Genomic DNA, 14,651 nt, shown 5'->3' with positions numbered 1-14,651 from the left:
GAATGTTTATCTATAAAATATCTTTACAGTTTTTATTGGAGAATAAGATTGAGGCCAAAACCAGACACGCGAAAGACAGAGACCAAAAACTTAGAGATCTGGAAGTTTCCCATGCCTTTGTCTTCCCCCTTTACCCCCATATTCTGATCAGTCACCATATCCTGTGATGTGGCCTCTTATGAAAGTCTTCTGACAGCGTCTTCAGGGCCCTGGAGCCACAGACACATGAGTTCTAATACATGGCTCTGCTATCAACTCTCAGCTGGACCCAAGGCAGCGACTCAGCTTCTTAACGTTTCTCCTCGCTAAAACACAGGTAGCCACCTAAGCTTTGTAAGGATGGTTGTGAAGAAGAAATGATGTAACATATGGAAGCTGTTGAGTATAGTGTTTAACACAAAGCAAGCAATCAATAGTGGTGCCTCCAACTCCTTTCCAATCCCACCATCACTAGGCCTAGATCAAGCCTTTCTCTTCCTAGCCTGGACAACTCCATCAGTCCCCTCTCAACTGGTCCGCTGACCTCCACTTTTTTCCTTTCAAGTCCATCTTCCATCTTAGCTCTCAAAGTGACTTATATGCTCCTGCAAATCTGAGGGTGCTATTTCCTAGCTGAAAATATTTCAGTGGCCTACTCTATTTTACATACCTCTTTAAGTCCTAATTCTTTTTCTTTTTTTTTTTTTTTGCTGAGGAAGATTCACCCTGAGCTAACATCTGTGCCCATCTTCCTCTATTTTGCAGTATGTGGGCTGCCAGCACAGCATGGCAGCTAAGAGAGCAGCCACTAAGAGAACCAAACCTGGGCCGCTGAAGCGGAACACGCTGGACTTAACCACTAGGCCACTGGGGCTGGCCCAAGTCCTAATTCTTTAATAAGGTATATACAGCCCATGGTGATATGGACCCTGCCCACACCTATCTCATACCTCACTCTCCAGCAACAGTAACCTGTTGTATAAACTCCCCCAGAGCACGGTGTTTCTTAACTTCATTCCCCTGCCTCACCCTATGTCTCCTGTCTCATAAAGTCCCTCCATTCTCCAAAAACTGCCTGCTTGGCTTTTTCTTTTTTTAAATTTTCCCTCCCCAATGACTCAATTTAGAAGCTATCTTTTTTCAGGAAGCCTTTCCAAACTTTCCAGGTGGACAGTGGTTCTCACGTTTTAGCCAGCACTGGAATCCCCTGGAAGGCTTGTTCAAACACAGACTGCTGGGTCCCACTCTCAAGAGATCTGATTCAGTAGGTCTGGGGTGGGACCCGAGAATTTGCATTCCTAACAAATTCTCAGGTGATCACACCCTGAGAACTACTGCCCAATACCACCTCTCTCACCACATGCACCACACTGTATTCTAAGTTCCTGCTTCTATGTCTTTATCACGTGAGCTCCCTCAACACAGGGGACACAAAGTCTTATGGCTAACCACAGCCCCCATGTGAAGTTAGGCAGAGCCTGCCAATAATCTGCTCCTCCCTTCCCAGGTACTCCAATTTCATCAACAGTTCCACTACTTTCCCAGTCACTGAAGGCTTACTATCTAGGAGGCATCCCAGCTTCTGCTTTTGTCCCTCAGATCCAGACTGTCACTAAGTCTTGCTGATTGCTATGAAGCCAATTCTCTCCCTCTGGCCTTCTTATTCATTCTCACCACCACCATCATACTCTCTTTACTGGTCTCCCAGCCTTCACTTTCTACTTATTTCAAATAATGCTCTGAATCCTCCTAAAACAACACTTTGCATTAATCACCTCAATCCAGCTTTCAATAAACCCCCCCAGTCGGCTGTGTGCCAAGCCCTGTATGGCATTTCCCATTTACACATCCAAATGTTTCCATCTCTGGCTTTCGTTAGTCCGTGAGCTCTCTGAGGGCAGTTGCCTTGTCTCATTTCCCTCGTCTCAGCAGTGCTGAAGTAGCACAGAAGAGGCATTCCAGTTTACTGAGCTGCACAAAATTTATGAATCAAAGAGATTTACTTGGTTTTGCCTGCATCACTGCTCATGTCCTACCTTCTTTATTTATTCTTCTCTTGTTTAAATGCCTAACACAAAGTACATTCACCATATTATACTTGGTTGATCAAACCAACCATAGCAGTATCATTTAACAATAAGAAAAGTACACTGTTTTGCTGCTACTCGTCCTGCCAGCATCTAGCTAGCTAAGAAACATCAGCAAGTAGTTCCTCTGGGCAGTGTCCAGGCTTTACCTTCATCTGTGCCAGCTGCTGCTGCTGCTGCTGCTGCTGCAGCCTCCGAAGAGCCTCCTGCTGCTGCTGCCTCTGCCGCATTAACTCCTTCTGCCGCTGCAGCTCCAGCTCTTTCCTCTTCCGCTCCTCCTCCTCATGCCGGAGTCTGGCTGCCTCCTCTTCCATTCGCAGCCGGTTCTCCTCTAACCGACGCTGGGCTTCTTCCTCTTCCCGGGCCCATTTTGCAGCCTCCTCTTCCTTCCCAGAAGGAAAAGTAAGAGAGAATAAAAATTGTGTTTCAAAAAAAAAGCAAACCTGAATCACTTTTGAAGGTTTCTGTCAAAAAGCTATGGAAGTGACAGAAAAAGCAAAAAGCCTAGCAAGCTTAAGGATAAAATTTTAATTTGCAAATTTCTACATAAAAGGAATGCCACTTTGAACATCTGTGGAAAGTACTGATCTCTAACAGATCACCACCAACTGCAGTGAAGTCTCTAGAAACTGCTCAAACACTGAGGCAGAGCAGACCTTTCGGGATGCTGAGTATAGGGAGCTGTCAGGATCTTGTCAGGATACTGATGACCAGAAAACCCTCAGCCAGTTCTGGACCAAAGCAACTTCACAAGACCACTTAATCCCATCCTTGGCTCTCACCCCTTGCGGCCCACAGGCCCCTGGGAAGATCTCTCCTCGACCATCCTGCACCCCTCCACTACTTTTTCCCATACCCTGGTTCATTTTCCTTCTGCTTCCCTCGCTCAAAACCATTCCACTGTGTCCTCTGGAACTCTCCTCACCTTCCGTCGCAAAGTCGTATACCCCACCTGCAACACTCTGTCTTTTCCAGATAGTACATTCCCCTTCATTCTCCAGAACTCAGGGCAGATGTCAGCCACTCTACGAGGACTTCCCTGGCCTTCAGAGGTACACTTCCCCTATACCTTTTGATTATGCCTTGTCCTCCTCTCTCCATTTGCTCCCAGCCCATCTGTGGCAGCAACTGTTTCTACCGATCCAGCAACCACTCCTTTCAGGCTTCTTCCTTGCAGACAGAGCCTCCTATCACATCAGAGGTTTAAAATGACACATTTTGCTTTTTAAGCTTCCAACGTAACTGGGAACACCTGATTTAGGCCAGAGGGATGCTTCCAGAAAAGATACTCTTCCCAGACAAAAGGAAAGAAGTGTAAGAAAAGGGCAACTCCATTTTTGGAGGAAGTTGTACAAGGGTATGGTATCTGAAATTTCTAACCATGAAGTGAAAACTCTGAACTCAAAAATCAACACACCAAGAGATGGTAGAGCAGAACTGTGCAAAGGACCTGGATCCTTACGACATCGCGGAGTCACTGAGGTCGTGCGTAACTGCCTTAACTTCCAGACCTCCTTGATATGTGAGGCAATGAGGTTATCTATTGTTAAAGCCACTCTAAGGTGCGTATTTTGATTTTTCAGCTGCAAGTATCCTAACTGTGATATTTATTTCCTGTATAATCATCACCCACACAGTCCGTGAGCTTCTTGAGGACTGAAACAATTACTTAAAAGTTTTTTTGTACTCCACCAGGAAACAAGCACAGTAACTGGCATACAGTACATTAAGTAAATAATATTAACTGTCACATGAATAAACCAAAGAATGAATCAGTACACAGTCTAACCTGGAAGCTTTCTACCTCTAACAGAATTTAGGGGCTAGCCCTGGTGGCCTAAGTTCGGTTCCTGGGTAGAGACCTACACCATCTGTCTGTCAGTGGCGATGCTGTGGAGGCTCACATACGAAAAAGAGGAAGACTGGCAGCAGACCTTAGCTCACGGTGAAACTGCCTCAGCAAAAAGCAAAAAACAGAAGAATTTATGAATCAAAGAGATTCAATTAAGAACTTAGGCAAAAGCAGGTAAACTCCAGCTTTGTGTCAATCTAACCAACAAACAAAAATCTGCATCCGTTAAGTGTGGAGTGCACATAGTGACTTCCTCCCAAAGAGTGGCATATAGGGGAAGAGAATAACCTTACAGTGGAGAAACCTGATGAGCACTAGTGCAGCCTGGGGAGCAAGTCCACATCAGCAGTCACAAATCATGCTGGGAACGTGTACTCGATAGAACATGAGGAAAATGGCACTCTGTCGTCTTCCATTCAAAAACCTATAACTCCAGTCTAATCACGAGGAAAACTTCAGACAAATTTCAGTAGAGGGTTACCCTACAATATACTGACCAGTATTCCTTAAAACGGTCAAAGTCATCAAAATCAAGGAAAGCCTCAGAAGTTTCTCACAGCCAAGAAGCAGCTAAGGAGACATGACAACTAAATCTAATATTTTGAATGGGGTCCTGGAACAGAAAAAGGGCATTAGGGAAAAAGTGAGGGACTGTCAAGGAACTATGGGCTTTAGTTAATGATAATGCATCAATACTGGTCTATCGTAACAAATGTACCACACTAATGTAAGACCACAATAGGGGAAATTGTACTATTATCCCAATTTTTCTGGAAATCTAATACTCTTCTAAAAGTAAAGTCTACTAATAAAAAAGTCTATCTATGTTCTTAAACATTAAAATTAAATGCTTTTGGGGTTCTGGCTGCCTGTAATGGCAGAATGGAACTAGCGGTGACTGTTGCATAGCTTTGTGAATTTATTAAGCAGCCCTGAATTGTGCACTTTAAAAAAGTGAATTGGGGAGTACCCTCAGGCAAAAAGTTGTCAATTTGCAGATGTCACATTTGGCTTTTTAAGGGTAGGCCTTCGATTTCTCTCTGGTGTTCTGTTTTTTCGTTTGTTTTGCTTCTTTCATATTTTTAGACTTTATAATTACATGTGCAACAGTTATTACAAAAGTAGTAAGAATTAGTTAAATCTCTTTTGGTAATTTTCAGCAACCTGAAAAAGTTTTAGATAGGCTATCCTACACCTATCCTAATACCCTAACACTTTTCCAATCATTAACTTCTAGCTTCAAAGAAGGAATGAGGAGAGGAAACCACGTGGTCACCTGCTTGCGTAACAATTCTTCCTGCTTCCGCCTTTCTTCCTCTTCTCTTCTCCTCTCCTCTAGTCTTCTAAGAGCTTCTTCTTGCTGTTGTCTTTCTTCTTCTTCTCGCTGTCGCCTTAATGCAATTTCTTGCTCCCTCTGGCGTCGCAAAGCCTCTTCCTAAATTAAAGAAAGGGTGTGTGTGTGTGTGTGTGTGTGAGAGAGAAACCCTGGGTTTCAATTACATTACATCATAATTTAAAAAGGAATAGGCCACGTGCTAAGACTCTCTTAACAGTAAATATAAAAAGTATATAAGCAGGATACAGAGCAAAAAGTATGCATGTGAGCCAGGGGGTAGACACATTAAGAGTTAAAATAACTTGTATTTGAAGTATGAGTAGTTAAATTGCACTACACTGTGAAGTCTATCCTGGTTTCTATATTAGCTATATCATTTACTGAAACCCTAGAAAAGGCTACGTTAGGACTCAGGCTTTGGTTTCTCCATTGGTACCATTAGCCCCTATTTTTTAATCAACTGAGAACCTAAGGCATAGAGGCCAAATCAACACAGGCACCAAAGATGCCTGGTGAGGCAGGAATAAGTTCTCCAGTCAGATGTACTGAGTAAAGCTTTGTGTCCTAGAACACATTCTGAAGAATAAAAGTCCCACAGATATTAAGTATGCAGAAAAGGGTGCCACTGTCAAAATAATTCAGGAAATATTGAGCAACACAGAATGAACAGATTTCCTTGCTGCAACACTTCTTAGAGCCCTTATATGCTAATGTAAAGTATGACTAAGACATATTAGTCCTTCTAATCTAATCTCGGCATGGACCTTTTTGTTTTTCACAAAGTACCCCTGTGGCCAACAAGTAGGAAATGTGAGGTAAAGGCTAGACTTTAGGCTTTTAGAGTGATTCAATCAGGATCTTTAAAAATCTCAGTATAAAAATGGGCCAAGCACATGAATAGAGAATTTCCTAAAAAGAAATACAAATGGGCAAAAAATATGAAAAATATTCAACGTCACTGGTTACAAACACTTAAGCAAAGACTTAATTACTTCTGAAATCTAACTGGTTTATGAAACACCAAGAAATAAGCAAAAAAAAATCAATTCCAATGATTTGCTAGGACTGAAGAGCATCCCTCCAGCGGGTGTTAGTAGATAACAGACATTTTTTCTAAAGGGAAGTGAGTCTCCTAAAATTCTAACCTAATCCCAATCCTGCTGTTAGCTCCCTGTCAGCCTCAGGAAAAGCATCTCCCAGATAGCTATGGCCTAAGAAATGATGGGCGTGAGCAAGATACCCTGCAGGGCCTCCTCGACACTAATCCTACGGTGGGAGCTCTCAGAGGTATACCTGTTTCCTACGGGCAAGCTCTTCTTCCTCCCGCCTTTTCCTTTCTTCCTCCTGCTGTCTCCGAAGAATTTCCTCCTGTTGTCTCCGGAGTTCCTCTTGCCTCTTTCGCTCCTCCTCTTCCCGTTTTGCCCTCATTTCTGCCTCTCTTCTCTCCTGCTCCAGCTGTGATTACACAAGAGGACTCTTAGAAACTTGAAGCCAAGCACAGGAACACTCCAACATCACTGCCCAGTACAGTGAGGAGAAGCTAAATGTGCAGACGCTACCATTCACCCAGCTACTGGTACTGCAAATGGGTGGTAAAACCTCTGTGAGAGCTGTGAGCTCTGATACGTCCCAGTAATAATCACAACTTTAACGCTCTTCTAAGTTGAATGCACTCACCCCGCTTTTACCGACCTCCTCTCTCCACATTACCACTATACCACATCTCCTCGATGTGGGAGAAAAAGTGGCCAATATGAGACTAATATACGAATTCTTTTGGGATGGCATCTCTTTGCTCAGCCCTACAAAGGATTTTCTGACTGAAGATCTAACAGTGAGTCTCTAAGATTTAACAGCAATGTTGTGAAGCTGCGAGTGTGAAGAATTATAGAATTCTTTAAAATTTGACGACCAACCACTTGACAAATTCTATCATGTATACTTCCTAAATACTAGTCAAATCCAGCACCTAGTCTCCAGTCCCACTGCCACAGGTATAGTTCAGGCCTTCACTTTCTCATCCACTTTCCTAAGAGTCTCTTATCTGGTTTCCCAGCACCCAGTTTTGCCCACATTCTCCAGCTCAACATCTAACCTCCACCAAAAAAAGCACTCCCTGGCTTACATTTAACACCACCTTTCACCCAAAAAAGAAATCCTAACTCTTTAACATGACATGTGCAAGGATCCTAATGACTGGGCTGTCTCATCTTTAGCCTCTTCTCTCATCATTTATTGCTCAGCCACACCAAGGTTCCATGCCAAACCAAATTACTTAGCTGTTTCCTAAGCCAGTAGTTCTCGTACACTTCTGAGCCTTTAGAAGTGTTGTTTCCTTCAACAGCAATTTAATTTTCATCTCCTCCTACTCTGTCAACCCGAAACTCTTCAACTGGGCTAAATCCTACTATCCTTCACGTAAAATTAGTTCAGGTTGTACTGTTCATCTACAGTGTCATCTAATTCCTGATCCCTACCTCTCCTATCTGGGTAGCTGGGCCATGTACTTTCTTGACCAACCTGTAATTATAAGTGTTACTGCTTGTCATTCCCTGCCCCCAACACGCAGACACAAGACTGCAAGCTCTTATCTTTCATCATCTATGTGTTCCCAGCACAAAGCACTGGGGAATTAGAACACACTCAACAATCGTTTGAATTATGGTCTCTTAATTCCTTTATGGAGACAGACCCTGACCATCAACCCTTTCCACATTCTGGGCACTCTAAGGAGACTGTCACTACCTTAAGAGATAAGAATTTATTAAGTATAAAATAGGAACAAGATTCTCTCAAAGGCATGAGAACCCAGAAATCATTACAATGACGTCACGTGTTGACAAACATCCTCTTCTGGCAAGTACTAAAACCAAAATTCAAGATTCCTAGCTCTTCCAGAAGATGTGAATGGAACACAAGATAGAATATTAATGTTGGGCTTTTCAGTTGTATGTCTGAGGACATAAGAAATGTAAATAAACACCACTATAAAGATTCAGCATAGGAACTCAAGCCACAGATCAAGGGTCTAATAAGCAATGTAGTAGATATTTTCTTATGATCTTAGTATTTGTAATAAGTGTTTCTAGCACGAACAACGTAACTAAAATGTACATGTGACCATGATCATTAATGTATCAACCAATCAATTTTAATTTAATTGATTTAATTTAAACTTGTTAATTTTAATTCCATTTTGAGGTCTTTTTTGGAAGAAGAGGGCACAGTAAGGATAGAATATGAATGTGCTTACACCAACTAAGTAGCAGTAAATTAAAAGGAAAAAAGTATAGCTAGCTAAAGAGAGAGACACATTACTAAACCACTGCCTGTGTCCTGCAGCTGGAAGGCATGCACTGCCGGGGAAGAGTGTTTCACACCTTTGCAGCTTTGGCCTTCTCCATCTGCTGAAGCTGCTCAAGGGCAGGTCCTGGGGTCGTGGTGTCAAGGGGAAGATCCCACACACTACCACCTTCCCAAACTGTAAGACAATGAGGAAAAAAAAGTGAGGGATGCCAGAGCTTACACACATGGTCACATATCCATAAGCATAACGAAAACAGCTGTTTCTCTGTCCCTGAACACGCTCCATCATATGCATCTGTTCAGCTTTTAAGTACACTCAACTGCCAGTGGGCTCTAAATTTATATCAATACCCTTCAACACATCTAGAAGGAAAAAAAAGTACCAGGCATTTATTGGGGAACTAATTTCATCCTCAAAAACCCCTGTAGGATATCTGTTCATATCCCCATTTTTACAGATGAACAGGCTAAGAGTCAGAGGTGGTTTTGCAACATTCCCAAGGTCACAAGGAAACATATGGCCATGCCAGGATTTAAATCCCAGTACACTAGATCCCAAAGCCCACAGTATTTCCAGCAGCCATACAACCGCTCACTGCACACCACATGGAGAATGGGGTTAAGAGATGTATAGCTGTGACACTAGAGAGAACTAAGTGCTTACATAATATTGTGAATATATTAAACGCCACTAAATTGTTCATTTAAAAATGATTAATTTTATGTTATGTGAACAAAAGAGGAAGAGAGAAAAAGAAGTACAGATGGAGCTGAGGTGGCCCTGGAAAGGCCCACAGGTCTCACAAATGACAATGGTCCTGCTGACCAGAAAGGCCGCACAAGTTCAGATGTGGAAGTTAACAAGCAGATAAAGACTTCTGAGTCTGTTTTCCTATTGCCAGAAAGGTTCGCCGGCACCGCCTTTCAGAATTCTCTATTTCCTACATTCTTATTACAGTCTATTTGTGAACTGTAAGTTGTATAAAACCAATGGACTACTTGTAAATGAACTATAACCCGTCTGTATAAAACCAATGGACTATTTGACTTCATTACACCCAAAGAAACAAGTTGTTTAATACGGTCCTTAGGAATAGTTTCCAAAAAACTGGAGAGTATTTGAACACCCTTACTATAAATGGATACCAAGAGAAAATAAGGTGCACACAGCATGGAAAGTTGACGAGGGAGGATCATCATTCCTTCTCCTGCCATAATCCCCAGGGTCAACGTTAGCAAGAGACCTACAGCCTGAACGGCTCAATGGCTCTAAGGAAAATCCATCAATGCCCATGGTTCCTGAGAATTTTCAACACCAACTCTAACCTCCTGTAAGAACTATCCACAGACAGTTCAAACTACCCACCTCTGCAGGTACCAGACCTTAAGAAACAGAAGTGCTCCAGCAATATCGAGACTTTTAAAAACTCCTAGCCCCAAATTTTCTAATTTGATGCAAAAATATCAGAGAATGAGGTAAGGTGTACACTTCAAAGCAGGCTTTTTTCTTCCCCAAAATTCTGGGTATCTGCAGTGTTAAGCTATATATCAACCTTTCACTCAAAAGAATAGATCATCATTACTTATGTTTTTACTTATGCTTTTTTTCACCCTAGGAGAAGAGATCAAAACATTTAAAAGACTTTTCTACCTGATTAGAGCAACATCAAAACGAGAGACTGACTCAAATTCAAGAAATTTATCTACTAAATAATTTCTATCAAATCCTTAACAGTGTATTTTCAATAATACTTTCAATCTTTTGCTGGAGTCCATTAAAAAAATGGGACTTTTTGTTAATATTCAATACAAAATGGGTCAAAAAACTGATTTATTTTTTTAAAATTGAATGATAAAGTTATTAGAGTCTAAATCCTTGGAGCTACACTAACGTCCAATCCAAGTTCTCACCTGTAGGCTGCGAGGCTGGCGGCTGAAGCTCCCAGATAGAACCAGTATCTGGCACTGACACAGACCTAGTTACTGAGGGAATGACGTTCTGATCAGATATTCTGCAAAAGGGAAATAAAAAAATTAACTTGTTCTTGTCATTTGCAAAAATAGATAAAGAGGAATTTCTGGATTATCTGCAGGTTTTCCAGATTATTTGGCCACAAAAGTTCTTCACTGTTTCAACTAAAACGTGATACTACCAAAGCATTTAGGAGAGGAACAAAGAGAGGCCCAATAATTGCACTTCTGGACTCAGTTTTAGCAAATATTGATTTCCAAATAATGGATATACAGCTGCCTCAAATAACGGATATACAGCTGTCTCAAAAAATCCAAAACATCTGAATAAGAGTCATGGAGGCAGCATGTTATAACGCAAAAACCCACAGACTGTAAGTCGAAAAGTCTGCAATTTAGTTCTGTCACTTAAGTTTTCCATGTATTATGTCAACCAAGTCCTTCAGCCTCTCGGAATCCTGGTTTGCCCAACTGTAAAATGGAGACCTTACCACCGAACCTGCCTACCTCACAGGATGGCTTCTGGCTCAAAAGCGAAATGTAAAATGGTTCGGTGAAATTGGATGATAAAGTTTTTAAGAGAAGTGACTGATACCTTTCTCTAGGAGATACAACACATATTACCCTAAATGATAATCTGAAACAGCAGAAATTTAAGACTTCTCACATAATTTCCTTTTCCTTAGACCTACTCTAATGGCTTTTGGGTTCTAGAAAATTACAACCCTGTGTGGCACTGTTAATATCTTTCTGGTGATATCACAGGTAAAAATGAGATTACACTTCAAGACTATAATTTTTTTGTTGTTGGTTCCATAAGACTACACTACTTCTCAAGTGTTCTTAGTATATTCTTTGGTTATTATTCCAGATCTATCCTCTGAGTAAAAAGACCAAACAAATGCTTTATAAGCAGCTTAGTATTTTTAAAACTATATTCTGTTTTTACACACAACACACAGTTATGTGTTATGTGTGGGTATTCTGATACCAGAGTTCACACATTATACCAAAATTTCCTTTTCTTCTCTTTCTTTAATACACACACACAATGTGACACATCATAGAATGATCACCAACCTCATCTTTAGTGCCTGGAACTGTTGGAGAAGAAGTGCCAACTGTTGCTGCTGCTGAGAAGACAGGGCTGCTTTCTGTTGTTGAGCCAAAACCTGTGCATACTGTTGTCTTCAAAAAGTAAAATAAAGTGGTAACCTGTCTATCTGCATTTAGTTCATTTTACTGAGACTGAAAGACAAAGTTCAGTCCATCACCCCCCAAAAACAATTCAAACAGCTATTTAAATATATTTTTATAATTCTTCATAATAATAGTCACACAGAAAATTCTATACTTCATTCTAGAAAGAACTGAACTTATAAATGACACGCTTCTGAGTGAAAGAGGACAGCCCAAAAGTCACAACATGTCAAAAACTGGCAAACTCCCTCAAGACAATAATAGTCTTTTATCACAAAAGTGAAAAAAAAAAAAAAAAAAAGCCCCACACATTCAAACTAATAGCTATTTCCACATGAAGCACCCTTTGCAAAAATAAAATCCCTTGTATAAAAACTCTCAATTTTATGTTTCAGCTTAGAAATTTGAGGTAAGATTTTCTTTAGTAGATCAGAGGTGGACAAATTTTTTTCTGTTAAGAGCCAGACAGTAAGTATTTCTGGCTTTGCAGGCCATACTCAACTACCACGCAATTCTGCCACTGTGATGCTAAAGCAGCCACAGATAACACACAAACAAGTGTGTTCCAATAAAATTCTGCTTACAAAAACACACAGCAGATTGGTTTGCCAATCTCTGCACCAGATAACAGCAAATCTTACTACTTCTACGAAAAGGACACACAACCTAAGTGACTCTTCATCACTCCACGCCACTACTAACTGCATAAACTTGTACTTCTTTCCTGCCCTCTCATCTATGTTCTTTGTGGCATTCAAAGTTGAGCCATTGAAGAGGCACTTAGTTCTTAAAATGTTTGCTGATTCTTGCTTTAGGAGCTGAAGAGCTTGCAAAATTATAGTTATGTCATCTTCTGCAAACTTCTGGTATTTGAGAAGTAAGACATGACCAAACTTAGAATGTATAGTGGTAACACGGCATTAGTTAGGTGACTGAGGTATCCTATAAACTTTCAGCTCTTGGGACAGCCTGGTGGCACAGCGGTTAATTGCGCACATTCCACTTCAGCGGCCTGGGGTTCACCGGTTCGGATCCCGGGTGCGGACATGGCACTGCTTGGCAAAAGCCATGCTGTGGTAGGCGTCCCACATATAAAGGAGAGGAAGATGGGCACGGATGTTAGCTCAGGGCCAGTCTTCCCCAGCAAAAAGAGGAGGGTTGGTGGCAGATGTTAGCTCAGGGCTAATCTTCCTCAAAAAAAAACAAAAACTTTGAGCTCTCTGGTGTAAAAGATGAAAGCTGGGAGCAGATTGTTTCTAAAGGCCCTCTTGGTGCTGCAGTACACCCTACTGCATTACTGCTCTTACTGTATTAGGAACTGCTGGTACTGGAGGTGCTGCATCTGGTACAATGCCGTGAGTTCCTGCTGCCTGGTCAGTCGTTCCTGGTCCAACTCTCCCTGGGAGTAAGGGGTAGGGGAAAAAATATCACTGAATAAATTGCAAAGAGCCTAAAAGCCATTTAGTACGTACATTTGAAAGCAAAATGAATCCCAGAGCTTCACATCCCACTCCACCTCTATGCCAAAATGCTTAACTATAAAACCTCAGTCATCTTTAAAAACTAAATGGTGCCATCTAATGGAAAAAGGGGGTGTCTGCATTATAAGAGACTCCCTAAGGTGGGAAAGGGTCCTCATCTTAGCTGCTGTTCTCCCCTCCTGCCCTTAAAGCTGAATTGTTGTACTATATTCCAGAGTTGTTATGGTAACTGAAACAATGTATAATTCTCCTAATATTAAAAGTGATTTATAAATTTGGTTATCATGTAGAAATAAGAGAAATGGAACAAAACAGAGGAGTAAAATTATCTAAAGGTTAAAAGAAATGTTATGGTAAGAATTTTATAATGGTACATAATGAATACAGGGAGCAAGCCTATGTCTTCTTAAAGATGATGAAAAATTTTAAATTTATCAGAATATAAAAGAACTTTGAAAACTAAAACTCTTTACCCCAAAATTAGGTGTTTCTATTGCTATTAATACATCGTGAGTTATAAAAAATAAGCTGTAGTAACACCCTGCTTTTTAGCTTATCTTTCAAATAACATGGCTGGAATTTAAATTTTACAAAGCTGAAAGTGGGAAAAAGAATGAAATGTGAACTGTAAGATAGAAAGAAAAGCGTAAGGGTGACATAGACTAAACTTAGGTAAATCATTAGTGAATAGTTTATCTGTTCATTGTACACTGATTACAGTTTGGAATAAAACATTTCATATGCAATTTCTTGGGGTGGGCATCATCTGAAATTCAGGGATATTTTTCATGCTCATTAAATATTAGAGGATATAGAAGCTACACTAGCTTAATGTAGAATTTCTACATGAAGACCCAGGTTTCAAGATATATTCATCATCAAGGTGAACTCTCTTATCAGTGCTATTCAGGGCAAAGGCAACAGCTGACAAGCAGCAGAGCTTCCCATGGTTTTTCCCCTTAGGCGGGTCTGATTGAGGCTCAGCCCCAACAAGCGGACTAGAGTAAGAATGCCACACTCCAAATGATAAACTTGCAGCTCTGAAACATGCAAGATAAAAATTCATCCCAATTTCAGAAAAGTGAAATAAGGCTCAAAGTTGGTATGTAAGTTAAATTTACATACCATAATACACAGTATAACTCTTCTTTGGATTTATGAAAGAAACGTCAGAAATAATTCCCATCACCTAGGAATCTTCACTGCTCTCCGGACTATAGGAGGTCTCAATCTATCAGTGGATTGCGAAATCAATTACTGGGTCAAGACCAACATTTACATGTTTAAAAGAAAAGAAACTCAACAGAAGATATGTGCATGGCACAAAATGTTTTGTGAAACTTGTTTCACATATATAGAGAGCACGCTATGAATGTACAGAGTAGTGATGTAAAATTCATTTTTCTTTACTATGAGTCATGGTCAAAAACGTTTGACTG

The 14,651-nt window shown here is 40.8% G+C and overlaps 1 protein-coding gene across 13 annotated transcripts in view; it reads right to left on the bottom strand.

Annotated features, from left to right (window-relative positions):
- Positions 1-14,651, bottom strand: part of GIGYF2 (GRB10 interacting GYF protein 2) — a 133,245-nt gene that overhangs the window by 24,457 nt on the left and 94,137 nt on the right. For all 13 annotated transcript variants that reach the window (XM_014740389.3, XM_070269477.1, XM_014740390.3 and 10 more), the window contains 7 exons: positions 13,039-13,130; positions 11,612-11,719; positions 10,472-10,572; positions 8,635-8,735; positions 6,548-6,709; positions 5,195-5,353; positions 2,216-2,452 (listed from right to left, as the gene is read on the bottom strand). In XM_014740389.3, coding sequence (XP_014595875.2) covers positions 2,216-2,452; positions 5,195-5,353; positions 6,548-6,709; positions 8,635-8,735; positions 10,472-10,572; positions 11,612-11,719; positions 13,039-13,130 — 960 coding nt within the window. The remainder of the gene's footprint in view (positions 1-2,215; positions 2,453-5,194; positions 5,354-6,547; positions 6,710-8,634; positions 8,736-10,471; positions 10,573-11,611; positions 11,720-13,038; positions 13,131-14,651) is intronic.

The sequence above is a fragment of the Equus caballus genome, chromosome 6 (assembly GCF_041296265.1).
Source record: "Equus caballus isolate H_3958 breed thoroughbred chromosome 6, TB-T2T, whole genome shotgun sequence".
Lineage (NCBI taxonomy): Eukaryota > Metazoa > Chordata > Mammalia > Perissodactyla > Equidae > Equus > Equus caballus.
The sequence above is the reverse complement of the archived record's forward strand: the minus strand, read 5'-3'. Positions and strand labels throughout refer to the sequence as shown.